Source organism: Filicampus tigris, chromosome 7 (genome assembly GCF_054856515.1).
Source record: "Filicampus tigris isolate MCC_2025a chromosome 7, RoL_Ftig_1.0, whole genome shotgun sequence".
Lineage (NCBI taxonomy): Eukaryota > Metazoa > Chordata > Actinopteri > Syngnathiformes > Syngnathidae > Filicampus > Filicampus tigris.
The window spans coordinates 28,104,363-28,132,251 of record NC_141223.1 but is presented as its reverse complement, the minus strand read 5'-3'; the positions used below and the strand labels follow the sequence as shown (position 1 = coordinate 28,132,251).

The window sequence follows — 27,889 nt, the reverse complement described above, 5'->3', positions numbered from 1 at the left end:
TCAATGATATTTTCAACGTCAGACATCAACATTGATTCAACATTTATTCAACCATATCATTTCAACATTGAAACAATGTTGAATCTTCAGTCTTCAACATTGATTCGACATTAAACTAGATAATTTCAACATTGACACAATGTTGAAACTTCAGTCTTTAACATTGATTCAACATTTATTCAAGGAGATCATTTCAACATTGTTTCAATGTTGAAACTTCAGTCTTCAACATTGATTCAACATTTATTCAACGAGATAATTTCAACATTGTTTCAATGTTGAATCTTCAGTCTTCAACATTGATTCAACATTTATTCAACTATGTCATTTCAACATTGTTTCAATGTTGAATCTTCAGTCTTCAACATTGATTCAACATTTATTCAACGAGATCATTTCAACATTGTTTCAATGTTGAATTTTGAGTCAGTCTTCAACATTGATTCAACATTTATTCAACCAGATCATTTCAACATTGAAACAAAGGTAGAATTGTCAATCAGTCTTCAACATTGCTTCAATATTTATTCAACTACGGCATTATCAACATTGAAACTATGTAGAATTATCAACATAGAATCATTAGTGATTCATTTATAAATGCATTGAAATTACATACCAGTGACACGAACGCCGTTCAAACAGATGTCAGATAGAACCCAAATTCCACTGAAGTTGGGACATTGTGTAAAATGTAAATAACAATACAATAATTTGCAAATCATGTTCAAATTATATTTAATTGAATTTGCTAAACAAATGTATCAATTTGAATTACATCTCTTGTCTTTGTAGTAGTCAATTAAAAATAGGTTGAACATAATTTGCAAATCATTGTATTGTTTTTATTTGTTCAACACAACGTACCAACTTCATTGGAATTGGGATTGTATTACAATTAGTGAGCTTGATTTCACTGGGAGACAGGTTTAGAGCAACCCCTTCAGAACTAACAACAATCAAAAAAGTAAGTGTTTGGCATGAATGAGGTATACTAAAAACATACAGATGAAGGTTTAATGTGCTAACATGGACCCTTTCATATGATTTACTGCAAGTGGTTCTCCACCATTTGTATCAAGACATTTTTCGGAGGACCCCACACTTGCAATTGTCACATCCCAGCGTCCACATTTGGCATGCTGAACATCAGGTTGAGACTGCTTTAATGTGTTCTAACAAACAAACAGAAAGAAGAGACCATTCTAATTTTTACTATTTATTTAGTACAAATATTATCATATTTTCTGCCTCGACAAACACCTGCAAATAGTGGGCCAATTATCATAAAAGTCTCGCTACAAAAGATATCATTCCATCACACATTAGTAGGAGCTATATATAGATAAATTTGACGTGACTCGACTAAACTTTTTGAATGTGCCACCTGGGATAAGCTCCAGCACGGCCGCGACCCTCGTGAGGATAAGCAGTTCAGATAATGGATGGATGGATGGATGGAATAGAAATGTCCCATATGTCTCGACTCATAACATTTGTTTTGGGGCTATCGGTGGTGTGGGTCCAAATCTAAAACTCAACACGCCACAGTAGCTACAGAGAGCACCCTCATCACCCACCATTGATTCTCACATTTGACAGGCTAGTGGGTGGTAATGTCAAACCCTGAGTAGTATTATACTTTCTCCAGATTTCTTACCTTCTTGTCAGAGGAGAATATGTAGAGGGCCAAAGGTTTGTCTCTCTCATTGATGAAATTAATGGCTTCATCCAAGCCACTCACAGTCACTATGGGCAACAGTGGACCAAATATTTCTTCCTGCATCATCTTGGAGTGAGGGGGCACATCCTTCAATATGGTTGGGGCTGTTTGAGCAATTATTCAGTAACACAAAATAGACCTATACATATCAATGTGCTTTATATGAGAAGCGCACTTACCGATGTAGCGCTGTGAGGCATCACATTGGCCACCAAGCACTGGTGCATACCCCTCCATCAGACCCACAATTCTGTTGAAGTGAGTCTGGTTAATGATGCGACCATAGTCTGGTGATGATTTGGGGTCAGGACCATAAAATTCCTGTGTTAAAGTTTTAAAGTTAAAAGTTTTCCATGAACTGCAATTTCATTCATTCATACAAATAGGGAGGTCAGACCTTATATAACTTTTTACTTTACCAAAAGAGTTTGTCGGATGCATTCCACCACACGGCCTTGCACACAAGGTTCACACAGTATGTAGTCTGGAGCAATACATGTCTGTCCACAGTTGACAAATTTTCCCCATGTTATACGACTAAACAGAAAAAAATATATCAGTACCTATTAACATAGAAGATAAAGTAAATTTATGATTATTTTGCCACTCTTACTAACACAATGCGAGAAAAGTGCAGATTATTAGTTTTACAATGCCAGAGTCCAATTTAAACCCATGAAGTGTGGAAAGTATAGCTGCTTAATTGATAAAATGTGCAAGGGTATAGACCAGAGAAACATTGCTTTACTCCTTAACCCATTAAGGCCGGGAGCACATTACCGTGTTTCTACCATTAGAGCCGGGAGCGCTGTGGCATCTTTCTACCTTTAAAGCTGGGAGAGCGTACACGTCTTTTCTTTTTTTAATCCAATTCTCGGTCTCTTAGCCAATGAAATGCATCAGAATATACATGTGACGGTGCCGTGAGACCGCGGAGAATATCCCAGATTTTTTTTCAGGCATTAATGGAGATGCAGACGATCGCAGGAGCTCTGAAATAAGTGACGGTAGTGAAAAAGACGACGCGCTTGTGGACTTTGAACCAGTGAAACCAGTCAAACGTAATATATGGTTAAGATATAAAGTATGTTTGTAGACAATGACGATAGCAACGTATTTGTGACAGAATAGAGGATGGTAATCCATCCAATATCCTAACCATTCATCTTCACAAGGGTCGCGGGCGTGCTGGAGCCTATCCTAGCTGACATCGGGCAGAAAGCGGGGTGCACCCTGACCCGGTTGCCAGCCAATCGCAGGGCACACAGAGACAAACAAACATACACGCTCACAATCACACCTAGGGGCAATTCAGACTGATCAATTAACCTACCATGCTTGTTTTTGTAACGTGGGAATGAGGAAAAAGGAGTACCCAGAGAAAAACCCACGCAGGCACAGGGAGAACATGCAATCTCCACACAGGAAGGCCGGGGCCGGCATCGAACCCACAACCTCTGCACTGTGAGGCAGACGTGCTAACGAGTCAACCACGTGCCGCCACGATGGTAATCACTACTTGATATTTTTTTTATTAAAAATATTGCTTCTCTTGCTTCTAGTACTTTATTTTTACATCTTCAACTGAAACAGTGAATAATAATAAATTCGGGCCTGTGTGTGAAAGCCACATGTCTAAGATCTCAAATTATTTTGGAATTATGGTTTATCTTGTACAGGGGCTGAGATATCAATTATTTTGTCTGTGTTAAATTTTTCGGAGAATCTCCGGTTTAAGAGGGTGATTCTATAGTCGCCCATAGGTTTTGGGGAGATGTTGAGCCAGGCGCTTTAGCCTTTAACGGTTTAATATTAAAACAGTAAAACTCTTGCAGATTACAGAATATACTTCGTTGGATCTTGAAAAGCAAAGACAAACAAAAAAAGTCAAACATTATAAGATACAATCATAGCTGCAGCATTTATGATCATTGTCAAGTTTTTAAGTTGTTTTGGTGAAATCAAATCTAGCCCAAACTTGAAAAAAGGCATTGCGCACTTGAAAGGACGTGGACAACTCGAAAAGTATTTTTCTCTTTTTATTTATTCTTTGGGTTGCTTCTTTTAGTAGAACGTCTTTTAGGTTATAAACCTAGACAAAGAAAGATTGAACAGGTCATCACTGTGAAACAATTGAAATTAGAAATATTCAAAATTAGATTACATGTCAGTCAAACATCAAAATGTAGGATTATCAAATAGTAAACATTATTAGCACAACCAAGCTTAAGATACACCAAATAAACCTCATGATAACAATATAAAAGGAAGGGCTTTACCAGCAGTCTCTCCAGTGAACTTTCAGAATTGAGTGGTTGTGCTGCAACGGTGCCTTAAATAAAAGTAATTGGTGAACTGTGATTGGCTGATGGTGGTTGGTTGTGATTGATTTTACTCTGACCAGGTGCCTTAAATGAAGGTGATTGGTGAGCTTTGACTGACTGATGGTGGTTGTTCCAGGTTTGGCTTGACAAGCATTTAAGTCAAAACAATGCTAACACAAAAAATGTGCAATTCACCATTTCATCCTCAAATGTCCGAGACAATTTCATAATTCATCATCAATGATCATATTACGTCGACAAGGGTCCAGTAAAAGTATTCCAGTAATATAGTTAGTCGACAACAAGCCTGACATCCATAAAGCCACGTTATTAGCTGCTGCAACCGTTACAGGTTGCTATCAGATACATTACATATGTACATATTTTACATTATAGATTGAGTTACCTTCGATGGATTTAGACACACGAGCTTTCGAAACATAGGCTGAACCTTAGTTTGATTGCTTACTTCATCCAATAAACTAATGTTTCCCATGTCAGATTTCAACAACAGCCAATGAACATATTCCATGCGTAAATAGTACCACCCCTGCATATGGATGATTCGTCAGTTATGTTTGCAGTCGCAACCAAACTTGCTAAGCTGGTGATTGACGCATTCAACGGCCAATGAAATTCTTAAAAAAAAACATGGAAACTGTTTTCAACAAAAACATTGGGCGTAACTTGCGTGACTTTCAAAGCCCAGCGACATCAGGGCTGTGCGTCAGAGCGCATGTCATATCGCGTCACTTTCTTTGATTTTCTTCATTTTTTAAAAATCTGTATATAGGATATAATAGTGCCAAGTCTTACTTTTCATTAGAACTAATATTTGTTGAAACATTCTACAATAGCAGCCTTTTCCCCTACGTATGTGAACATGGTTGCAATGGGATCACCCACATGGCAGACTTTTGGTTCGCCTGGACAGCCCCTTACTAAAACTTGTGTAAAATGCTCCTTTTCTGTCATATTATTGTCAAATTTGAAATGGAATTGGAGGAGCCTTTGCGCTGTAATCCTGTTGTGGTATTTTAGTTCACCACCTAACACAACATTTTCCTGGCAGATTTTTGGAAAAGAAAACAAATAGGCGGACATAAAATCTGCCTTCTCTTATGTATTCAAACTTCCATAATTCAGTGCCAGTCGCACTTAAAAAGATTCAGACAGTTGAGGAGGAAAATTCAATGTGTTATCTTCAAAAAGAAACCAAACCTATGCTGATACTCCAAATGGTTCAAGTACAGCTTCAGTTTTACTTTGGGTGCAACTTTTTAGGCGTTCAGATAAAAATACCAGGGGAGTGGCACGGGGAAGGCAGGGATGGTCAACTGGTGGCCCACACTCTGAGTGGTCTCTTGAATAATACCCCCCTCTCAATAAACACATAAATAAATAAATAACTATCTGTGATACCTTTACAATACACTTTTCCCCACAGGGAAAACAGGGTGAATTTGGAGAAAGAATTATGAGCAAATGGGGAGGGGGGAGTTACTTTTGGCACTTGCATAGAGCAGGACATATAAAGTGCAGTGAACAAACCCTTAATAAACCCTTAAAGCGGAAGTCAACCCAAACATATATTTTAAGAATATATTTTATGCACGCCCACTAGTTGAAACACAGCATTCTGATTAATATTGTGCTTGTGGAATATGAGTTAAGCAACAAAGTCCATCCATTTTTAGCCATCTCTGGGGGCGGCCAATTTTGTCACTTCTGTCGACTGAAAATGACATCACACACCCTCAGGGCTCAGATAACGACCAATCATAGCTCAGCTTCAGAAAACAGATGAGCCGTGGTTAAAAACGGGTGGATTTTGCTGTTTAATTCATATTTCATACTAATCATAATGCCTTTCTTCAATGGGCCTGCATCAAACATATTCTTGAAAAAAATATGTTTAGGTTAACTTTAAGGAAAACTATTTAACATGGATGAAAAGAAAGGTCAAGAGAGACTAAAATATAAAGTTATTCTTTGTTATAAGATCTATATTTCCTTCTTTTTTCAGTGATCACAATGTTATGTATACTTTATACACATATATATACACATATATATATATATATATATCTCCATCCATCCATTATCTATACCGCTTCTCCTCACAAGGGTCGCGGGGCGTGCTAGGCGGGGGACACCCTGGATTGGTTGCCAGCCAATCGCAGGGCACACAAAGACAAACACCCGCATCACAATCACGTTGGGAGCTTTAGCGCAGTTAGCAATGCTGCCAGAGTGTTCAATCAAGTTTCAGTTAACATCCAGCAGTTAATAAGCCTCGTGCACCGCGGGTGCGTAACGATGACTTTGTTGAGCTTGTTGACACAGCCCGCAAAAGATACTTACTCTACATCCATCATACTCATGTAAAAAAAGTGTTTAACTTGCCAAACGTTCGATTAAAGGTACGTTCTAAACATTACTAACCTGAAAAACACAGGTAAATGTGGAGAATGAGTGATAACACGAACAGCTTTCTTTCCATCACAAATTTCCTCTGAAGGGAGGGGTAGTGAGTTCCCTAACTTAACTAGGAACCTGGGCGCAACACTTGACAACAATGGTTCCGTTCTTTGTTCCTATCACAGTTATCAAAATGAATTTGAAAAAATATGTTTTCATTTACATTTGCATGTAAAATAAATTCTGAGTACAAGATATGCTCTTATTAACAAAACAATTGAGTCGTCGGCTCGGACAGGATCACCGACCCTGTGAAGGGCGACTGCTGCCACCACGCCGGTGTCCAGCGGCCGCTGCAGCTGTGGAGATCTGCCCAGAGTCGCCGCCGCTGCCCACACACGAAGCGAGCCAAGGAGCTGAGCGCGAGTGGGGACGAGCTAACGTGCTATTGCTACATTGGTGGCAGGAGTCCGAGGCTGCCCGCCATGCGCGCACAATTTTTTTTTAATCGGTCGTACTTCGTTCGTAGCTCTTCCGCGCGGCTAACGAGGCATCGAAACTTAGCACCGACATTCTAAAATCTGAACGGTTCCGGGAGAACCGGAATGATGGAACCGATTGCACTGATTCCGGGTTTTCGGTGCCCAAACCTAAGGGGGACACAGCCGTGCATGTGTCTGCCGAGCAATTCATCCTCATCGTCAATATTTTGAAGCGGATGTAACGCCTCCTCTACTCTAAAGCTTTTTGTTTTTTCAAGATACATGTATAGATCATGGTGACCAGCAGCCTTTATCAATGCAGCCGCTGGTTGCTATGGAAACCTTAATCACGCGATCAAAAAATCGCGTCAAAAGGGGGTTGGATTAATTTAGAAAAAACGCGCTAAATTGACAGCCCTATTAATTTCCTTTCTTATTTCAGTTATCCGTTGTATTATTTTAGAATCAACTTTCTTCTGATTGTGATCAATTGGCCTCGCATAACTGCTTTTAAAGCATCCCACAATATTGCTGTGTTCGTTTCCCCGTTATCGTTTTCTTCCAGATATGTCTTTAATTTTGACTGATTTATTGTTTAATATTCCAGCATTCAACCTCCATATTGTATCTATCCTTTTACTATTCAAGCCTATCTTCAAGTAGACTGCACTGTGATAAGACACATCCGCCACATTGATACTACATTCTTTTAATTTTATCTCTGTCCACTTTCTGCATAAAGAAAAATCTATTTTGGAATAGGTGGAATGAGTAGCTGAAGCGTGAGTAAAGTCTTTTCGCGAAGAATTCAAATCCCTCCACACATCAAAAGAAAAACATATCATCCCACATATTCTTCACTAGTTTTGTGATAGACTTACTTATTTCTCTTTAAACTAGTCGTATCCAAGTCACAATCCATCACCACATTGAGGTCTCCCCCACAAATTCATATGCCTTCTGCTTCCAGGGCAATATTATCAAATAAGGCTTTAAAAAAAACTTTATTACGCTCTGGTGGTGCATATATATTTACTAGAGTTATCATTGTTTGACCTATCATTCCCTTCACAATAACATAAGTACCCTCTTTGTCCTGTATTTCTTTACGAAGCTCAAATTTAACCATATTTGATATCAATATTGCTACCCCTCTTTTACGAGCATTAGTGTGTGAATTAAAATATGTATTTCTGAATCCAAACCCCTTTAACCTGTCATGTTCTGTTTTTGACAAACGAGTTTCTTGTCTGAAGTTTATATGTGACTTTTCCTTCTTAAGTTTGGACATTATCCTAGCCCTTTTAACTGGGTTTCCCAAGCCATTGACATTCAAGGACAGTATTTTAACTTCTTCTTGGTTGATAATCATATATCTTTTCAATACTGTACAACTTGAAATTCCCCAACAGGCTTCTTGTTAATTTAACATGAACAAACAAACTAGTTATAACTATACTCAAACAAAACGACCGCCACAAAGATGAGTCAACAAACCACATCTCAATTTGACCATCTTTCTGTGTTGAGGGGAAAGGTCTCCCATGAAGACAAGGGCCCCCGTCCAGCAATGAGATTTAACCCAAAAAAGATTAAAATACTCTTACCAGTCATTATGACATCTCAGTCTCCTGTTTGCAAACTGCATACATGTCCATGTCCCGTCAAAACCATGATTACATCACCTTCCTTCAGCAAGTCACCATTCCAGCTGCATTTCACAAGATGACGTCGATGTAGTTAATCCTGTCTTTCTTCCCCTTAGTTGATATTCTTGCAGTCATCCTCGCACGCGTCTGCTCGTCCTCCACGGTGCGGCTGCTCCCGGTGTAGTTCCACGTTGCCATCCTAGTCGCTTGGAGCTTCTTCGCGGGAGCGGCGCCCCCGTCATCGGCCCCCTCGTCGTCCACCTTGTATCCTCTCTCCAACGGGTCGTTGGTTGCCTCTTCTGCGCTGCAGTTTTCACCCTGTTGGCCCAGTGTATGCGCATCTTGTTGAGAGGGGTCTGGAAATGGATGCCTTCTCTTTTTAAGACTTTCTTGACTTTGACATATGTCTCACGCTGTTGGAGCATCCTCCCCGAGTAGTCGTGATCAAAATAAATCCTGTGGCCGTCGAATGTGATAATTTTCTTCTTTCACGCTTTTTTCAAAATCATCTCCTTTACCGTAAACTGCTGAAAGAAGATGATAATCTATCTGGGGTGACGGTCGGATTTCGGCTTCGGAGTCAAGGCTCGGTGTGCACGTTGAATTTGCATATGCACGTTGAATTCCTCACGAAGCCATTTGTCCATAAACTGTGCACATGAGTCACTCGTGGATTCTGCTTCCTCTTGCATGCCATAAATCTGCAGGTTATTCCGTCTAGATCGTGATTCCAAATCGTCCAGTTTGTCCATCAGTTTTTGTTGTTCCCCTATTACTTCTTGTAGCACACAATTAGCTTTGCGGCTCCACAACTCCACTTCCTCTGTGCGTTCGAGGGCAGCCTTTATCTTCTCGTTCTGTTCTCCAATATCCGTAGTTATGTTTGAAAGTTTCTTATCAATATCTTCCTTGAAGTCTGACAGTTCTGTTTTCATTTGAGTTGTAATTTCGTCTCTATGAGTTCTCAATTCTGTCTTCATTCCATTGTGTAATTCTTGAATCTGTTGGCTAATAGCATCCAAGCTGCCTTGAAAGGACGCAATGTTAGCCTCCGGTGTTAGCTTGTTGTCGCAATTCACGTTTATCCTTTCTTTTCCATGGTTGTCCAGGGTTCTTTTACTCTTTGATTTTGTTGGAACTCCACTCATCATCTCAGCATGAAAACTAGTTGTATTTATCTCAAGTTTCACAGAGTTAAAAATGTTGGCTTGCGGGTGCTCTTACTTTACACGTCCATGTCACTCCACCGTCCCACCGGAAGTCTAGATTTAAAGTTTTATGTGGTATTCACCAGGGATGCCCAGTTTCGCCCAAGATTTTTACACTGGCAACACAATTATTTACATTACTTCTTAATAATTCTGTTGATATTCAAGAAATTACCATTTTCGACAATGAATTTAGGATAAGTCAATTTGCAGAGAACACCGCTAAAGATCAATGGTGGATAGTACTCTCAATTAAGCTTTTCTAAAGCATCCGCATTATCTTTTAATATTGAAAAATGTCACATAGTCACAGGTTAAGAACAGAGCTTTGTATTTTTTGCAGAATCACTTTACCAAAGGGGAAGGTATTTCCAAATTGAACTGCCCTTGCCACTCCCTGTACACAGTATAGCCTCAAGGAATATTAATAAAGCCAACACTGTTAATTTTCTTGTGGATGAATTAAACATATTATCATATTTTACGGACTGTAAGCCACTACTTTTTTCCATTTGAACCTATTCTGTGGATTTTTCTTCCACCGCTGGGGCGCTCTAACCGGAATTAGAATTTAAAAAATCAATGCAAAGAAGAAGACACTACTTTTTCTTTAGCAGATAGAACATGGACAACAAATGACAAACCTTTAATTATTTTCAAATCCTCGCCCCTACCTCATGGAACCCACACGAAGAAATTTGTATGGTACAAGTTTTAAGTTGAAGGCCATCGATCTTGCTATCCAGGAAGGAAACCGCGCTGCTGCACGCAAGTTTAGCGTCAATGAATCTATGGTGAGTCGTTGGAGGCTGCAGCGGGAAGGGAAATGAAGATAGATAAATACTGGTTATTTTCTCTTGGTTCTGTTTTGTTTTAATCAGCAAAGTTGCTTCTGTGTTAAAAGGCACTGTTAGGAAAGAATCTGTTCAGGTACATACACGTACATTCACAGTGCATAATCATTCTATAAATGCAGGAAATATCTTATTTTTCAACATAGAGGAAGATGACTTCATGGATTTCAGCGAAGATGATTAAAGTGACTTGTGATTTCAAACACAGGTGAAATGAAGATAAATAAATACTGGTTATTTTCTCTTGGTTCTGTTCCGTTTTAATCAGCAAAATTACTGCCATGTTAAAAGGCACTGTTGGGAAATAATCTGTCAGGTACATACATGTGCTTTTACAGTTCAAAATAGTTCTGTAAATGCAGTAAATATCTACGTTTTCAACATAGTTGCGGCTTTTAATAACGGCTTTAATGCGGCTTTTTTGTTTTATTTTTCATTATTGTTTTTTTTAATTATTATTATTTTTTTTTTGTTATTTCTTTAAATAGAGTGTCTTGCGGTTTATATAAAGGTATGGGTTATAGTCCAGAGAATACGGTATTTTAAATTAAAATGGTTTGTCATTATGGTCATATTTAGAGTGAATTGGATCAAGTCACGACTGTCGCAGCCCAACTACTTGTGCAGGGCAGAGGTCATTTGGGGGTCCTGAGCAAAATAACGCAAAACATTTTTGCCGCACCATAAAGTCACAGTGTACTGTGCAACCCATACTGCACATTCAACCCATACATCCAGATTTTGCATATTCATCAGATATTATTGCATTGCAGAAGATAATTTCAATTTCTCAAGCCCCGATTCGATATGATTTTTGATTTTCAATTCTCGATTCAGATTTTATTAATTTTTTTTTTAAATCGCTGCTGTGCTTGTCTCTCTGTGCTAGTGTGGTGCTGTAGCTATCTACAAACAATATGCAATAATGATGTTTGTCACAAGCATATCAAGTAGGGCTGCCACAAACAATTATTTTGCTAGTCGACTAATAGGACCTATGTGACGGACCGGTCCGTCTATCCATCACCGATGGACACCCATTTTGCTGCCGATTGTCGATTGACGGGAACAATTTTAAAATAGGTGGACTAAGCATATTCGGAAGCCCCTATATTTAGTCCGCCATTCATCTGTCGTCCGTCATTAGTCTATTTTTCGCGGCAAGGCTTTGATGGCAGCGGCGAGGATGTTTGCGTATAAAGAGACACGAGACAGCAGTGTGAATTCAAGCATGCCTGCATTTCCTCATTCTGATTTCACTGACACCACCCTCCCTTCTGCTGCTGGGGCATACCATTACAAGAGGGGGAGGGCAATACCACAATTCCTATAACAGAGGTTTCCGTTTCCCATTGGGTTTGTAGCTTCAGGGTCCTAAAAGGAGACGTCCTCATGGAGGATCCCATGCCCGCAGTGAGACTCACATTTTGTTTCAAATATCTATCAGCGGGAGGGGTAGGGGTGTGGGAGGCATTGCTAATGAAAGTTAAGTCAGAATAGAATTAGAGGTGGATCGACCTTTAGTTATTACTATTTTTTTTCCTCCCGGAAAAAACGCTAATGGCGGACGACGTTGCTAACACGAATGTGGGTTAACCATGAAACTCAATTACCCACAATGCTTCTGTTTTACATCACGGATGACCCGATTACCACTGCTATGCATGCGCGTTGCAAACATGCATCCAGACAGCGGGAGACGAGCCATTTTCTAGAGAAAAACACAGCCCCAAAATATTGAATATACAAATAACATGTTGACTATAAAAAATAATTTTCGACGATTTTGATCATCAACATCGTGATTCGTCAACAAATCTTGGCAGCCCCAGTGTCAAGTAATTTACGCAACATGCGTATGCATTTTTTTTACAGCACAGACATGAGAGAGTGGCTATGGTTAACATCGCGTTGCGAATCGATTCTTTTATTTTTTTACATCAATGCATATTTTAAGCAGTTTAAATCCATTTTAAATCGATTTAAATGAATCGTTACATCCCTATTTAAAGCGATGCCCATTTTTGTAGTGATTAGTGGTTTTAATTTTGTCTGCTAACCAGTTCAGGGTGTACTACTACTGCCCAAAGACAGCTGGGATAGGCTCCAGCACGCGCGCAACCCTTGTGAAGATAAGCAGATTGGATAATGGATGGATGGATGCTTTCTGAGCTGTAGTCATTTATGACATCATTGTAAATAATCTCTTTTCCTGCCTTGTCTATGACTATCTACTCTGCAAATGCATTTTATGCCAAAATTTCCTGTTACCCTTATCAGCTGTTGGAGTGTGGTTGCCAACAGGTGACCTCTTCATCGTCTTTTACTCTATTACTAGGTCTGGGCCCCGGCTGTAGGACTGCATTCTATCTCTATCAGTAATGGCAAGTGATGCCAATAATGGGGTTTCTAACCAAATATTTTTTTAAGCGAATGAAGTGAAAATAGGGAAAATGAACATTTGACTTATCTCCGTTTCCATTTGTTATTATTTTGCGAATGAGATGAGAGGAAACTGCGCTCATGATGAGATGACGTCATATGAGAGCATTTCTCTGTCACAAGACACTCGGCTGACTGTTAAGGCTTCTTTATACTTCCATGGGCGACGTCCGCGAGCATGTCACTGTGGCAATGCTGCGCAGTTTGCCTTTATACGCGCGTGCAACCCACACACGTTTTGAAAATGTGTTGCAGTTTCATTCCAAGTCATGGGGTGTCGCTACGGCTGATACTGACTAGGATACTGAAGGGCGGGATTTCCTCTTCCTTTTATTCCCAATTCCGGTTGGCGTTTTTACTGCAGAGCAATGATCAAAACGACAGGGACGAGGGAGGGAATCGTGCCTGCTGTAACAAAGGAACCTAGATGACTAGACGATGCATTTAATTTTATTACGAAATAAATCTGGAAGGTGGCACGAAGGTGTAGACTTCTTTATTTACACATAAGTGACATACACCCAATGTCCGCTGATAGTGTAGTGGTACACACGCCCGAGTTGTGTGCGGGCAGCGTGGGATCGATTCCCGCTCAGTGACAGTGTCTATGTGTGTGCCCTGCGACTGGCTGGCGACCAGTCCGGGGTGTAGTCTGCCTTCGCCCATTGACGGCTGGGATAGGCTCCAGCAACTCCCCGCGACCCTGTACAGGATAAGCGGTTTGGAAAATGACATGACATGACATGACATACACCCACACCACTGTCAAAATAGTTTGCTTCAGCAACAAGCTGCGTGGTTGATCCTTACTCCGTGGTTACAAATTGCCCTCAAAGAACCGAGCAGGCGAAAAGTGTACGTCATCGCAACATGTGACATAACGGACCAATCACGAGGGATAATGTGCCCGACATTGTATACACAGCAACAATTTCTGACGTGTGTGCGGCATGTGTTGCAGACCCGATATGTCGCACAGCTCAACGCGCCTGTCACGTGATGCAATGGAACAGTTGTCACTCCCGCCGACAAAGGAGTATAAAGATGAGGAATATATATATATATATACATATATATATATAAAAAGACATTTTTTTAAAAAACTGAAAATTGCCATGTGCATATGTATTCACCCCCTTTGTTTATGAAGCCCCTGAAATGCTCTGGTTTAACCAATTACCTTCAGAAGTCACATAAATAGTGAAACAATGTCCACCAGTGGACTCCTCCTATCGACTCCTCCTCTGAAAGGCCCCAGAGGCTGCAACACCTAATGAAGAGGCACCACTAACCAAACACCACTATGAAGACCAAAGAACTCTCCAAACAAGTCAGAGACAAAGTTGTTGAGGAGTACAAGTCTGGGTTGGGTTATAATAAAATATCCAAATCATTGATGATCCACAGGAACACCATCAAAGCCATCATCATCAAATGAAAAGAACATGGCACCACAACAAACCTGCCAAGAGAGGGCGCCCACCAAAACTCACACACCATGCAAGGAGGGCATTAATCAGAGAGGCAGCCCAGAGACCATAAAGGTAACCCTGGAGGAGCTGCAGACTTCCACAGCACAGGCTGGAGTATCTATCCAGTGGAAACCACAATCATCCGTACACACCACAGAGCTGGACTTTACGGATGGTTGGCCAGAATAAAGCCTTTACTTTCAGCTAAAAATAAGAAGGCACGTTTTGACTTTGCACAAAGGCAAGTGGTAGACTCCCAAAATGTATGAAGGAAGGTGCTCTGGTCAGATGAGACTAAAATTGAACTTTTTGGCCATCAAGGAAAACGCTGTCTGGCGCACACCCAATACACCCCATTACCCCAAGAACACCAGCCTCACAGTGAAACATGGTGGTGAAAGCATCATGTTGTGGGGATGTTTGTCAGTAACAGGGACTGGGAAAGTGGTCAGAGTCGAGGGAAAGGATGGTGCTAAACACAGGGATATTCTTGAGCCAAACCTGAATCAGTCTGTCAGTGATTTGAGACTAGGACGGAGGTTCACCTTCCAACAGGACAATGACCCCAAGCATACTGCTAAAGCAACACTTGAGTGGCTTAAGGGGAAATCTATAAATGTTTTGGAATGGCCTAGTCAAAGTCCAGACCTCAATCCAATTGAGAATTTGTGGTCATACTTTAAGATTGCTGTTCACAAGCGCAAACCAACAAACCTGAAGGAGCTGGAGCAGTTTCTCTTTAAGAATGGGCAAAAATCCCAGTGACAAGGTGTGGTAAACTCATAGAAACGTCTCAAAAACGACTCGCAGCTGTGATTGGCGGAAAAGGTGGCTCTACAAAGTACTGACATTGAGGGGGTGAATCCTTATGCACAATGGTGTTTTATGTATTTTTTGTCCTATTTATTGCTTGCTTCACAATAAAAAAAACATCACATCTTCAAGGTTGTGGGCATGTTCTATAAATTAAATGATGGAAACCCTCAAACATACATCCATCCATCCATCCATCCATTATCTGCCGCTTGTCCGAGGTCGGGTCGCAGAGGCAGCAGCTTCAGCAGAGAAACCCAGACTTCTCTCTCTCAAGCCACATCTTCCAGCTCTTCTGGAGGGATCCCAAGGCGTTCTCAGGCAAGCCAGAAGACATAATCTCTCAAGCGTGTCCTGGGTCGTCGTCGGGGCCTCCTGCCAGTGGGACATGCCCGGAACACCTCACCAGGGAGGTGTCCAGGAGGCATCCTAATCAGATCCCCGAGCCACCTCAGCTGGCTCCTCTCAATGTGGAGGAGCAGCGGCTCGACTCTGAGTCCGTCCCGGATGGCCGAACTTCTCACCCTATCTCTAAGGGAGAGCCCGGACACCCTGCAGAGGAGACCCATTTCGGCCGCTTCTATCCGAGATCTTGTTCTTTTGGTCATGACCCACAGCTCATGACCATAGGTGAGTAAAAGGAACATAGATCGACCAGTAAATCGAGAGCTTTGCCATTCGGCTCTGCTCCTTCTTCACCACGACAGACCAATAAACAGTCCGCATCACAGCAGCTGCTGCACCAATCCGCCTGTCAATCTCCCGTTCCATCCTACCCTCACTCGTGGACAAGACCCCAAGAACTCCTCCACTTGTGGCAGGATCTCATCCCCAACCTAGAGAGGGCACGGCACCCTTTTCCGACTGAGGACCATGGTCTCAGATTTGGAGGTGCTGATTTTCATTCCAAATGTTCACACTCCGGCTGCAAACTGCTCCAGTGATAGTTGGAGATCGCGGCTTGAAGAAGCCACCAGTACCACATCATCTGAGAAAAGCAGAGATGCAATACTGAGGCCACCAAACCGGACTCCCTCAACACCTCGGCTGCGCCTAGACATTCTGTCCATAAAAGTTATGAACATAATCGGTGACAAAAGGCAGCCTTGGTGGAGTACAACCCTCACTGGAAACGAATCCGACTTACTGCTGGCAATGCGGACCAAATTCTGACATCGGTGGTACAGGGACCGAACAGCCCTTATCAGGGGGCTCAGTATTTTAATTTTAATTCCAGGCTGTGAGACAACAAAACACGAAAAATGTCAAGAGGGTGAATACTTTTGCAAGGCACTGTATTTAGAAGTTCACCTTCTCAACACGTGTTACTGCCATACATCGTCCTCCCGAAGTGCACAACCACAGATGTATTTGCTATTTTCCATCGAGAATGGCATTAATGTCGAGAATAGAGGCCCTCCAGTGGCCAGGGGGCCCTAACAAGCTGTTTAGTCTGTTTATAGGCTGGGCCCATGTGGTTCCACATTCCAAGGAAGACGATTGGATGTTTAGATTTTGTGTTGAAATCTGATTTTGATATGAACAGAATCCCTATTGAATTGTCTAATTTTCATACCCAAAAAGTTTTTTTCAAGAAAATTATTTTTGCCTACAACTTTCCAACCTATAAATCAACATTATGGAACTATAGAGTCATCACGGAAAATCGGAACTCAGTCTTTAAAAATATTTGGTTTGGGAAGGGCATTATATTTGTAACTGATTTAATGGATAATTAAGGTACCGTCTTAAATTACATAGACTTTATTCGAAAATATAATTTGAATTATTCTCAAAGAGAGTACAACACAATCTGTAATATAGTCCCTTTACGCTGATGCATTTGATTCAGGTTTTTTATGTACAACAATGCTTCAACAGCCATTAAGCCATTATTTGGTCTAATAAAAAACTGTGATAAAATGTTCAGTGTCAGTCTTTAAAGGAAAGATAGAAAAGATTTCTAAAAAAGATTTAAATTTGAAGTGGATAATTGTTCCTTTTGCCATAATGATCACAAAACTTTGGGGCATTTGTTTTTCTTTACCCTATTTCTCAAAGCATGTGGACTGACATGGAGGAATATAGGCATCTGACACTGGAAGACACTCTCTTCAGAGTTAAATGGTACAAAATGATTGTCCTCAGTTGATCAAAATAACAATGACACTGAGAGCATGAGTGTACCCTACCACGGTGTTCTTCTTCTGAGCCTCTGTAACTCGGCGAGGGAGCACACAGGTGATTGCGTGGAGCCAAGAGGCAAGCTACCACATCATGCTTTTCAACTGAGGCTACAAAAGAATAGGGACTCCGGATTGTTTTTGTGACGATGAACCTATCATTAAATGAGCAATTCCCCTCCGAATGGGCTGAAAGCAGTGCTGTGAGCCCCCCCAAAAAGACAAAAGACGTAAAATCAAATTTGCTCCCATGCTAACTTTTAGTAACTTTCACACTACATCATCCCATGTCCTATGCATATTCCCGTATCATAACATCTACTGTGAGTGCTCATGTGTGTACTGTACAAATTAATGATGTAAATGTCACGTAGATGGTAGTGCACACTAGATGCTAACATTTTTTTCAGCAATCTCGCAGAATTCCCATGGGATAGGAGTCAACTTTACCTTTAATCACAGGATTGGGACAGTACAGGATAAAAAGTTCGGGGGAGCAGACGGGAGTCAGATTATCTAGTAGGAAAAAAATATGAATTCGCAAGTCCATGATGAGAAAGGGGGCGACAAACTGCTCATTAAATGAGTAAAACGCAACTTGAGTTTTTTGTTTTCTTGTTTTCAATGTAGCTGACCTCCAAAATGGGAGCAGTACTGTTGTGACTGGTTGTTCCTTGACGTATCTTGATGTATCAGTTGCAATCGTTTATGCTTTGTTTGGCCTCCCTCCAAACGCAATCCCTGCAGCCGCCCTCTGATCCTGCTCCGGCATTGCAAGCCCTGCAGCCAACCTCCGATCATGTTCCGGCGGCGCAAGCCCTGCGGCCACCCTCTGATTCTGCTCGTGCGGCGCAAGCCCTAACGGCCTCCGTCACCTCCTGCTTGTCCACCGGACTGGCCCTGCCAAGAACCTCTCTTCTGGCCTCCAGTACACCCACCAGACTGGCCCCTCCAAGAACCTCTCGTCTGGCCTCCGGATCGCCCACCGTACTAGTCCCGACAAGACCCTCTCGTCTGGCCTCCCCCAATATGATTTGATTTTGATTTAGAATTTAGTTTAATGTTTTCCTCATGTTTTTTGTATGTGTCTGTCTCATTAGGTTATTGTGTCCACCTGTGCTTGTTTACCCGATCCCTTGCGTTACCTAATCAGCTCCCTCTACCACTTTGTGTCTTGTCATGTGACTTGTTGTCTCATCAGTTTGTTTGTATTTAGTTCCTTGCTTTCTGTCAGTCTTTGTTGGTTCAATATCTTTGTGACATCTAACTGCTGTTTGTTTGCTCATTAATCCAAGTCAAGATGGTTTCATAGTGTTAATTACTTTGATTGTTATTGTTTTGGATTTATGTTTATTTACCGGTTTGGATTTTTTTAACCTCATTTGTCTTTTGTTCCTTTATATCCTGGGCACCTTCCCAGGTGCTGCCCCTTGCTACCCACTGTTGTTATTGGTTGTTCCTTGAAGTATTTTGATTAATCATTTGTTATGGAGTTGCAATGGTCTTTTAATGCTTTGTCCTTTATTATGTCATATAGGCTGTCTTACAGTTTACAAGCTCGTGTGACACGTCAGGACGTCAAACTTTCTTCTAATCAGAATTCCTCCAGCCCTATTCTCTGTAGTTACTTCGTATTTCCGCTCATAAAGACTTTTACTTGTCAACTTCCGTCTCAAGTCTGCTTCTGGGTCTAAATTCCGCTCCTCACATGACACATGACTGGGAGTAATTCTGACTGGGCGCAGGACGGCACTGGAGTCATTTTCATCAGGATGGCATGGGACAAGATTTAAAACATTTTTTTACTATGGTCCGGCACTGGAACAGGATGGGATTTTATCTGTGGGAGTCGGATAGGACGGGAATGAAAATCTACTCCCGTGTCACCCGCTTGTGAACACCACTAACTAAATTAAATTAGCAGAGATAGATATGATGCCTTGCAATAAGGAACACATGGTTGAGTTTAATTAGTGTAAATCTAAGTGTGAAGTGCAGAAAATGTCATGTGTGCTGCAACAACAACTCCAAGCAGCCTTGCCGCTTCTTAGAGAAAGAGGGTGGGTTTGGTACCTGTCTGACGCACTGCTTGTTGTTATAGTGGCTTGACAGTTTAAACACACTCTTAAATGCGCTTTGATCGACTATAATAAAACAGTGGCTTTTACGGATACACACTCTGGATTGTTTGGATGTAGCACATCATGGCATAGTGAAGTAATCGGTCAACAAAAAATACCACGACCCAGCTCAGCTCTCTCTCCCATGCAACTGGTAAGCATGCATATTTAAATTACCCGGTATTCACCCCTTACAACATGTGACCCAAGCACCCACTCATTACCATAGTAACCAAACGCGGCATGACATAACACTGAATTATGGCGCTTACATATACATTAGGTTGTGGATCCAACAGCAGAATCACACCCATTCGTCCTGTTTGCACGGGAAGAAAAGGTGATACTTTTTCTTTACTTCACTTTGCAACGAGTATATTTTTATGCAAGCTATTTATTTCGGTATATTATTTCAGATGACTGTTGAGACTTATGTCTGAGCAAATGGCTGAGCATGAACTGAAATAAATCCAATTAAAATCAAACGCAAAAGCTCATTAATTGACGAAGATGAAAACGAGGCATATTTTCGCTATTATGCTAATTAGCTTTTCTTAGTTATGGAAACAAAATGTAGTTTCCTTTTTTTTTTTCAAATACTGATTTTTAAGTTATTACATTAACAAAAAATGCTTTTTCCAATTTTTGTTTTCATTATTTCGTTCCTTTTTGTTTACTAAAGTAACATTGATTCCAACTACAGGAGTTCACACTCTTCAGTCTCCCTGGTAAGGTCTATTTGGGGGTTCTGGAAAAGATTGAGCCTCAGACTCAGCAACAAAAAACACACTTGGTTTTTTTCCTGACCATAGAACAGTGGACAAATGTATGCAAATTTCTCCATTGTGAGTCTGTGGGATTAATATGTTATCTTTTCTTTTACTCTCAACAGGGTGTTGGATGTGTAGGAGATTGCACAAAAAGTTTGTTATTCTGTGGACTTGGAGAGGATTTTCGATCATGTCCCTCTGAGAATCCTGTGGAGGGCTATGGGAATATGGAATACCGGACCCCTGACACGTGTCATTCAGTCTGTGGACAACCGGTTTCAGAGTTTGGTCAGTATTGTTGGCAGTAAAACAGATTACTTCCGGGGAGGGTTGCAATCCACCAAGGCTGCTCTTTGTTACTGATTCTATTCATAAATTTGATGGGTGGAATTTATAGGCAAGTCGAGGCATTGAGGGGACTGGTTCAATTGCCTCATTCTTACATCTCTGCTTTTTGGAGATGATATGGTTCTGTTGGCTTCATCAAGCAACTTTTGGCTGAAGTGGTTGGGATGAGTCTGAGACCATGGTCCTTAGTTGGAAAAGTGTGGAGTACCCCAAAGTAGGAGTGACAGATCAACAGGTGGAGCAATGCAGCATCAACAAGCAGCCAAAATTAGTAGGGTGTCTGGGCAATGTCTTAGAGACAGAGTGATAGGCTCAGTTATTCAGAAAGGGTTCATAGTAGAGGTGCAAGGCTGATGCCACAAGATCAAGGGTATGCCACACATGATGACAGTTCCTCTAAGAGGCATAGTTGTCATGCAAATTTAGGAGGAAGTTAATATTTGCTGGCTTTAGGGGCTTTCAACTTTTGAGTTTCCACCATATCCTCTTTCAAAATTGTTCCTTTCTCTTTTCTGCCATTAACAACGTAGCTGCTAAATTCAGATTTTTTAAAATAACACTCAACATATTTCAATGCTATTCTATTATTAAGGAAAGGTTAAAAATAAAAAAAATGCCAGCCGTGTTCGAGATTTGTGCTATCGTCAACAACCAAACACCTTACTCTGACTGTGGTTTTGCATGACAGCTGTCATTCATGTGAATTTTACCGGCAGGCAACTCTGATGTCACAATTCTTGTCGATGTAGCAAGGACTCTTCCCTCCCAACTCCAGAGTCACTGGGGTGATATGTCGTGCTGCAGCCTCCATCACCAATTTGCCTACTGCACTACTTCCAGTATAGAAGATGTGGTCAAACCTCTGCTTCAATAATTCCTGTGTTTCTGGCACTCCACCAATCACCACTGGGTACAGATCCTTCAAATAAAAGACACGAAACAGATCTTAATTATCCCCAGTTAGTCAGTCAGTCAAATGTATTTATACAGCCCTTAATGAGAACAAAGTCTCAAAGGGCTTCAAATGTCCACAGTTGACAAATATTAACGACCTCCCCTGATCTTAACACCCTCAATTTATACTCCCGCGTTCAACATCCACTGCGGTAGTGCTGCGCACAGTTTCCCGTTATACTCGCGCGCAACCCACATGCGTTGTTTTGAAAATGTGTTGCAGTTTCACTCCAAGCCGGGGGATATTGCTACAGCTGATACCGACGAGGACACCGCAGGGCGGGGTTTCCTCTGCCTGAATTTCCTTATGGCCAATTCCTGTCAGCGTTTTTAATGCCGAGGAAGGATAAAAAAGACAGCAACAATGGATATCGTGCCTGCTACAACAAAGGGACCTAGATGACTATACGATGCATTTAATTGTATTGCAAAAACGATCTGGAAGCTGGCGGCGAAGGTGGTACGCGCGTGTGTGTAGGCTTCTTTACACACACATACGTGACCCACGCCGCTGCCAAACTGCGTGGTGGATCCTCTCCTCTGTGGCAACAAATAAATTGCTGGGCCTACCCGGGGAAACTGTACGTCATCACGTCATCCCAACGTGACATAACGGACCAATCACGAGAGAGAATGCACGCAGCGTTGTATACACAGCAACAATTTCTGATGTGTGCGCGGGCTGTGTCGCAGGCCTGTCGCCAACATGTCGCGCAGCACTCTGCATCCGTCACGTGATGCAATGCGGCAGTTGTCGCCCTCACTGATGCGGGAGTATAAAGTAGCCTTAAAGTGGAATCAACCAAACATATTTTTTTCAATAATATGTTCTATGCAGGCCCAGTAGTTGAAACAAGGCATTCTGATAAATATTGCATTTGTGGAATAAGAGTTAATCCACTCGTTTTTAGCCATCTCTGCAAGCGGCCATTTTGTCACTTCTGTTGACTGAAAATTACATCACAAATGCTCGGGGCTCAGATAGCGACTAATCACAGCTCACCTGTTTTCTGAAGCTGAGCCATTATTGGCCGTTATCCGAGCCCTGGGCATTTGTGATGTCATTTTCAGTCGACAAAAGTGACAAAATGGCCGCCCCATGAGATGGCTAAAAACGGATCGATTTTGCTGCTTAACTCATATTCCACAAACACAATATTAACCAGAAACCCACGTTTCAACTAGTGGGCCTGTATCGAACATATTCTTGAAAAAAATATGTTTGGGTTGACTTCCTTCTTTAAATGTGACTATTAGTTTAAAGTATTTATCTGTCATGGTTGGGCTCTCTGTTTGTTGTCATGTGTGTATCTTTGTTTGTCTCCTCCCAGCACCTGATTGCTCACCTCATGTAAGGTCCTGTTTAAATGGACCCTTAGTGCCATCGGCATTTAATGCTCTGAAATGTTTGTTAATCCGCCTGTATTGACACATCCTAAATCCCAAACTCCCTTTTGTGGTCAAGGTTAATACTTCTGATTTAGGAGTGGGAGTGGTATTATCCCAAGTGTCCCCAGTCGACCAGAGGCTCCATCCCTGCGCCTTTTTCACTAAACGCCTCAGCTCTGCCAAAGTGAACTGTGATGTGGTAAATCGTCAACTGCTAGCCATTGTTCTGGCATTGCAAGAGTGGACACATTGGTTGGAAGGGGCCAAGGAGCAGTTCACGGTATGCACGGGCCACAAGAACCTGGCCTATATTCGCTCAGCCAAGAGACTGAACTCCCGTCAAGCTTGTTCACCCGGTTTTTACACTAACCTACCGTAAAGGGTCATGGTATCAGAAACCTGGAGCGCTATCCAGGCTCCATGACCTGGCAGGGAACAGGTCGGAGCCCAATCTGGCCGAGCAATGCATTGTGGGAGCGCTGTGATGGGTGGTATGGAAAAGATTCACAGAAGCTCTGGAAAGCAACCCGGCCCATGTGACTGTCCTGCTGGGAAGTTGTTTGTTCCTGTGTCTTTTCGTCCAAAGGTGTTACAGTGGGGACACTCATCCAAGTTCGCCTGTCATTCAGGGGTCAACTGGACCCTCTCACTCATCACCCGACGTGTTTAGTGGCCCGACCTAAAGAAGGACATTGAGGAATTTGTGGGGGCCTGGTCTGCCTCTGCCTGCAATAAACCTCCTCATCGACCTCCTGCAAGTTTGCTGGGGCCATTGCCTGTTCCGTCTCCACCACAGGTCAGTCCCCGTTCATGTCTGTCTATAGGTATCAATCCCCATTGTTTCCTTCTCAGGAGGCCCAAGTAAACTTACCGTCGGTACAACTCCACCTATGACGTTCGCACCGAGTTTGGTGGGAGACCAGAGCTGCACTATCACCCAGCGCTTCCCGCAATCAACAAATCTGTTCCTGCCACCAACCCCCAAGGTCCATACTGTGTTCCACGTGTCGCTGCTCAAGCCGGTGATGTCCAGCCCCTTGGCTCCTCCTCCTTAGCCTCCTCCACGCCTTCTCGATGATGGGCCAGTGTACACGGTCCGGGAGATTCTGGAGGAACGCCTGGGCAGGAGCATCAATCGGTCCCCCGCTCCTGGACCATGGATCTGTCTCTTGTGCGCAACTTGCACGATTCACATCCGTCGAAGCCGGGTGGTCCGCCAGGGGGCGTCCGTTCAGGATGAGTACTGTCATGGTTGGGCTCTCTGTTTGTTGTCATGTGTGTGTTTTTGTTTGTTTCCTCCCAGCACCTGATTGACTGGCGTCGCACCTGTTGATCATCCTAATCAGGGGACTTTAAAAGGACGTTGACAACAGCAAACTTGTCAGATTATTCTCCTTTGCTCATGATCATTGCTCCATGTTCATGTAATCTTGACTGATAGTTCGTTGCTTTAGCCTTCCTGTCGTCGTCTGTTCATGCGTGTAAGTATACTTTCTGTGTTGCTTCACGTTTTCATCATTGTAGTGTTTATTATTTTCCATATGAATGAAGTACAATGTACACTCAGTTGTAGCATCCTTGCCTTTTGCAAGCGTTTTGTGTTTCGTTTATCCTGGCTGCTTCATGCCAGCATCTTTTGTTGTACTTTGTTGCTGAGTTTTCTGTAATAAATTCTATTTTTGTTGATTACAAATTTTGTTCGTGTCTACATGTTTGGGATCCCTACTTAATTTTCTGAGGTTCAGTTTCGCTGAACCTGACATTATCCTGATGTGTAAATGATTGATTTACATTTGTTTGGTGTAAATGGGCTTTCACTTGTATAGCGCTTTTGTACCTTTAGGTATTCACAGCATTTTAACACTGTCTCCTCATTTTACCTACTGATGATGCAGGATCAGGAGCAACTGAGGATTCAGTATCCCCGCTCAAGGACACTTCAACATGATCAAAGGGTTGAAGGTCAGACTTACAACCTTCGGGTTGGGAGATGACCGCTCTACCAATTCAGCCGAGCCGCCGTTTTGAATCCCACCTTTGCAACTCATTATCACCTGACTTCCACAATCCCTATTCAATTTTTTGAAATCCAGACTAAAAACATATTGATCCCAGACATTTTACTCCATTTAACTTCAACCATGAATTTTATCACCTTTTTAATTGACTTCTTATGATTCATATGATTTGTTGCATTACCTTTGTTTCCTTATTATTGTTTCTGGTATTTGTTTTGTAAGGTGTGCAGAAATACAACATTTTTTTTTTTACCTGCATTATATTTATTAAAACAAAAACAAGCTGCAGTCATTTTTTTCTGTCTCCCCTGTGTACATTTATGGTAAAAAGAACAATAGCAGCTGGTGATCAGACCTTATCCAGATAGAGAGGCAGCAGTGTTGCAAGGAGAAGAGATGAGTAACCACTAATCTCTGACGGTTTCACCACAGCTCCATTGCCTGCAAGGTGATGACAAAGGAGCTAGTTAATAGGATGATATTGCAAATGAATGAAGAGCAGATCAATGGGAGTCTGTGATTGGATAGCCGAAAAGATAAACAGAGCTAAATGTCTCCTCTCAGCATCACAAATGCTTGTTTTTCATTCATGGACAGCTCTCTGCTTAGCACGTTGGTTCGAGTACAAATGCGCTCTTCACAGGCATGACCTAAATGGGAAAACTGAGTCTATACTTTCAGTGCAAATTCTTTAACAAATACAACAGCACTCAGCAAAACGTGTCACTAATGTATGTATTTAAACAACCATAATGTACTGTATTTTCTATCTCTATCTGCAAGTTTTGAATGGATGGAGAAAAATTAAATCTGAACTTGAATCTTTGGTCTCCTACACCTTTCTCTGGCAAAACAAAAAGAATTGGTGCGTCATGCCTGTGGCAGCCTATACGGGACATGAAGGTGGAAGGTGAATGTGCAGAATATTGCATGCAACACATCACCTCCCAAAAAAAGACAGAGAGATAGGAGAGCACCCAGGCTCTTCTACCTCAAAGGAAGGCATGTGGAATATTGAGGAGGTCTTCAAAGTATTCAACCCACCAACTCACAACAGTCCAAGTCGAGGTCAGCAGCGCGCCATCTCCATACATCCACCCACCACTGTTGACTTGGCAGGTTATGGCTATATTTACTAATGAAAAGTGGTTATTTGTAACCAGAAAAGGTGTTAGAAGAATCAAGCAGCCTTTTCACAGTGTTCAGGGAATTGAAGGAAATGAAAAAAAAAATCTTAGGTATTCTAGTGTTAGTGCCAGTGCCCTCCTGAGAGGCTGGATGGCGAAACAGAATTTCCTTGAAGCCGTCTGGAAGTCGTTTTCCGTTGAACCACTGCCATACCAGAGTTTTTGCCTTTGCAACCGCCAAAGCTTTGTTCCGCTTGACAAGCTGGTACCTGTCAGCCCTGGAGTCCTACGTGGCAAAAAGGCCCGATAGGACTCTTCAGCTTGACAGAATCCCTTACCGCCGATGAACACCAGCGTGTTTAGGACCGCCACCATGACAGGCACCGAGCACTCAACGGCCACAGCTCCGATCGGCTGCCTCAACAATGGAGGCTTGGAACATGAGCCACTCAGATTCAATCTCCCCTGCTTTCCCCGGGACATGGGCAAAGTCCTGCCCGAGGTGGGAGTTCAAACTTTCGCTGACAGGGGAGTCTGCCAGACCTTTCCAAAAAACACTCTTCGACTTAGACTTCCTTTATTGTCATTCAAATACACTATAAAGAACGAAATGTTACACAGCTCAAACAGAAGTAAGATAACAAAACTAACAACAACAACCACAAACAGCAGCTAAAATGTTGCGGTACACTGTAAAACCTCTCACGATAAAAAAATTATAGTATTTTACTGGCAGCAGATAGTCAATAAAGTACTGTAATTTTCTACAGTATGATACTGTAAATTTATATCCAGTTAAGTACTGTATTTCGTGACAGCTCATTACAATATTTTACTGGATCACTGCTGCCAGTATTAATATTGACACCATATTAAGTATCACAATACATATCAGATCGCAACCCAAGTATCGGGATCAGTATTGGACTGGGTCAAAAGTGTATTGTTGCAGCCCTAATACACACACACACACACACACACACACACACACACACATATATATATATATATATATATATATATATATATATATATATATATATATATATATATATCAGGGATGGGAATCTATGGGTACCTCACGATTCGATCCGATTCAGACGCCCAAGATTCGATCTGATTCCGATTCCTACGATTCGATTCGATTCGATTCCGATGCATCACTACAATGGCTTACATTTTATCCATCCATCCATTATCTGTACCGCTTCTCCTCACAAGGGTCGCGGGGCGTGCTGGAGCCTATCCCAGCTGTCTTTGGGCAGTAGGCGGGGGACACCCTGAACTGGTTGCCAGCCAATCGCAGGGCACACAGAGACAAACATCCGCACTCACAATCACACCTAGGGGCAATTTAGAGTATCCAATCAACTTACCATGCATGTTTTTGGAATGTGGGAGGAAACCGGAGTGCCCGGAGAAAACCCACGCAGGCACGGGGAGAACATGCAAACTCCACACAGGGAGGCCGGAGCCGGGATCGAACCCACGACCTCTGAACTGTGAGGCGGACGTGCTAACCAGTCGACCACCGTGCCGCCCTTACATTTTATAGTTAATCTAAAACACTGGTACCTTTTTTAAAACAATTG

General features: G+C 42.0%; 1 protein-coding gene and 2 long non-coding RNA genes across 5 annotated transcripts in view; 2 read left to right on the top strand and 1 right to left on the bottom strand.

Annotated features, from left to right (window-relative positions):
• On the top strand, nucleotides 1–22,686 carry LOC147145411 (uncharacterized). Of its 2 annotated transcripts, none has more exons than XR_015087362.1 (3): nucleotides 1–3,231; nucleotides 8,716–8,863; nucleotides 18,268–22,686. It is a non-coding gene; the product is annotated as an uncharacterized LOC147145411 (long non-coding RNA). The 2 variants fall into 2 exon arrangements; XR_015087363.1 differs by having other exon boundaries at nucleotides 1–8,863; nucleotides 18,268–20,031; nucleotides 20,584–22,686.
• The window catches only part of LOC147145409 (aldehyde dehydrogenase, dimeric NADP-preferring-like), a 53,655-nt gene that overhangs the window by 3,271 nt on the left and 22,495 nt on the right, over nucleotides 1–27,889 (bottom strand). For both annotated transcript variants that reach the window (XM_086034998.1, XM_086034999.1), the window contains exons 4-8: nucleotides 25,526–25,611; nucleotides 21,520–21,728; nucleotides 2,143–2,260; nucleotides 1,903–2,044; nucleotides 1,661–1,827 (exon numbers count right to left, since the gene is read on the bottom strand). In XM_086034998.1, the coding sequence (XP_085891124.1) occupies nucleotides 1,661–1,827; nucleotides 1,903–2,044; nucleotides 2,143–2,260; nucleotides 21,520–21,728; nucleotides 25,526–25,611 (722 nt within the window). The remainder of the gene's footprint in view (nucleotides 1–1,660; nucleotides 1,828–1,902; nucleotides 2,045–2,142; nucleotides 2,261–21,519; nucleotides 21,729–25,525; nucleotides 25,612–27,889) is intronic.
• On the top strand, nucleotides 22,917–25,458 carry LOC147145410 (uncharacterized). The gene is made up of 2 exons (XR_015087364.1): nucleotides 22,917–24,633; nucleotides 25,048–25,458. It is a non-coding gene; the product is annotated as an uncharacterized LOC147145410 (long non-coding RNA).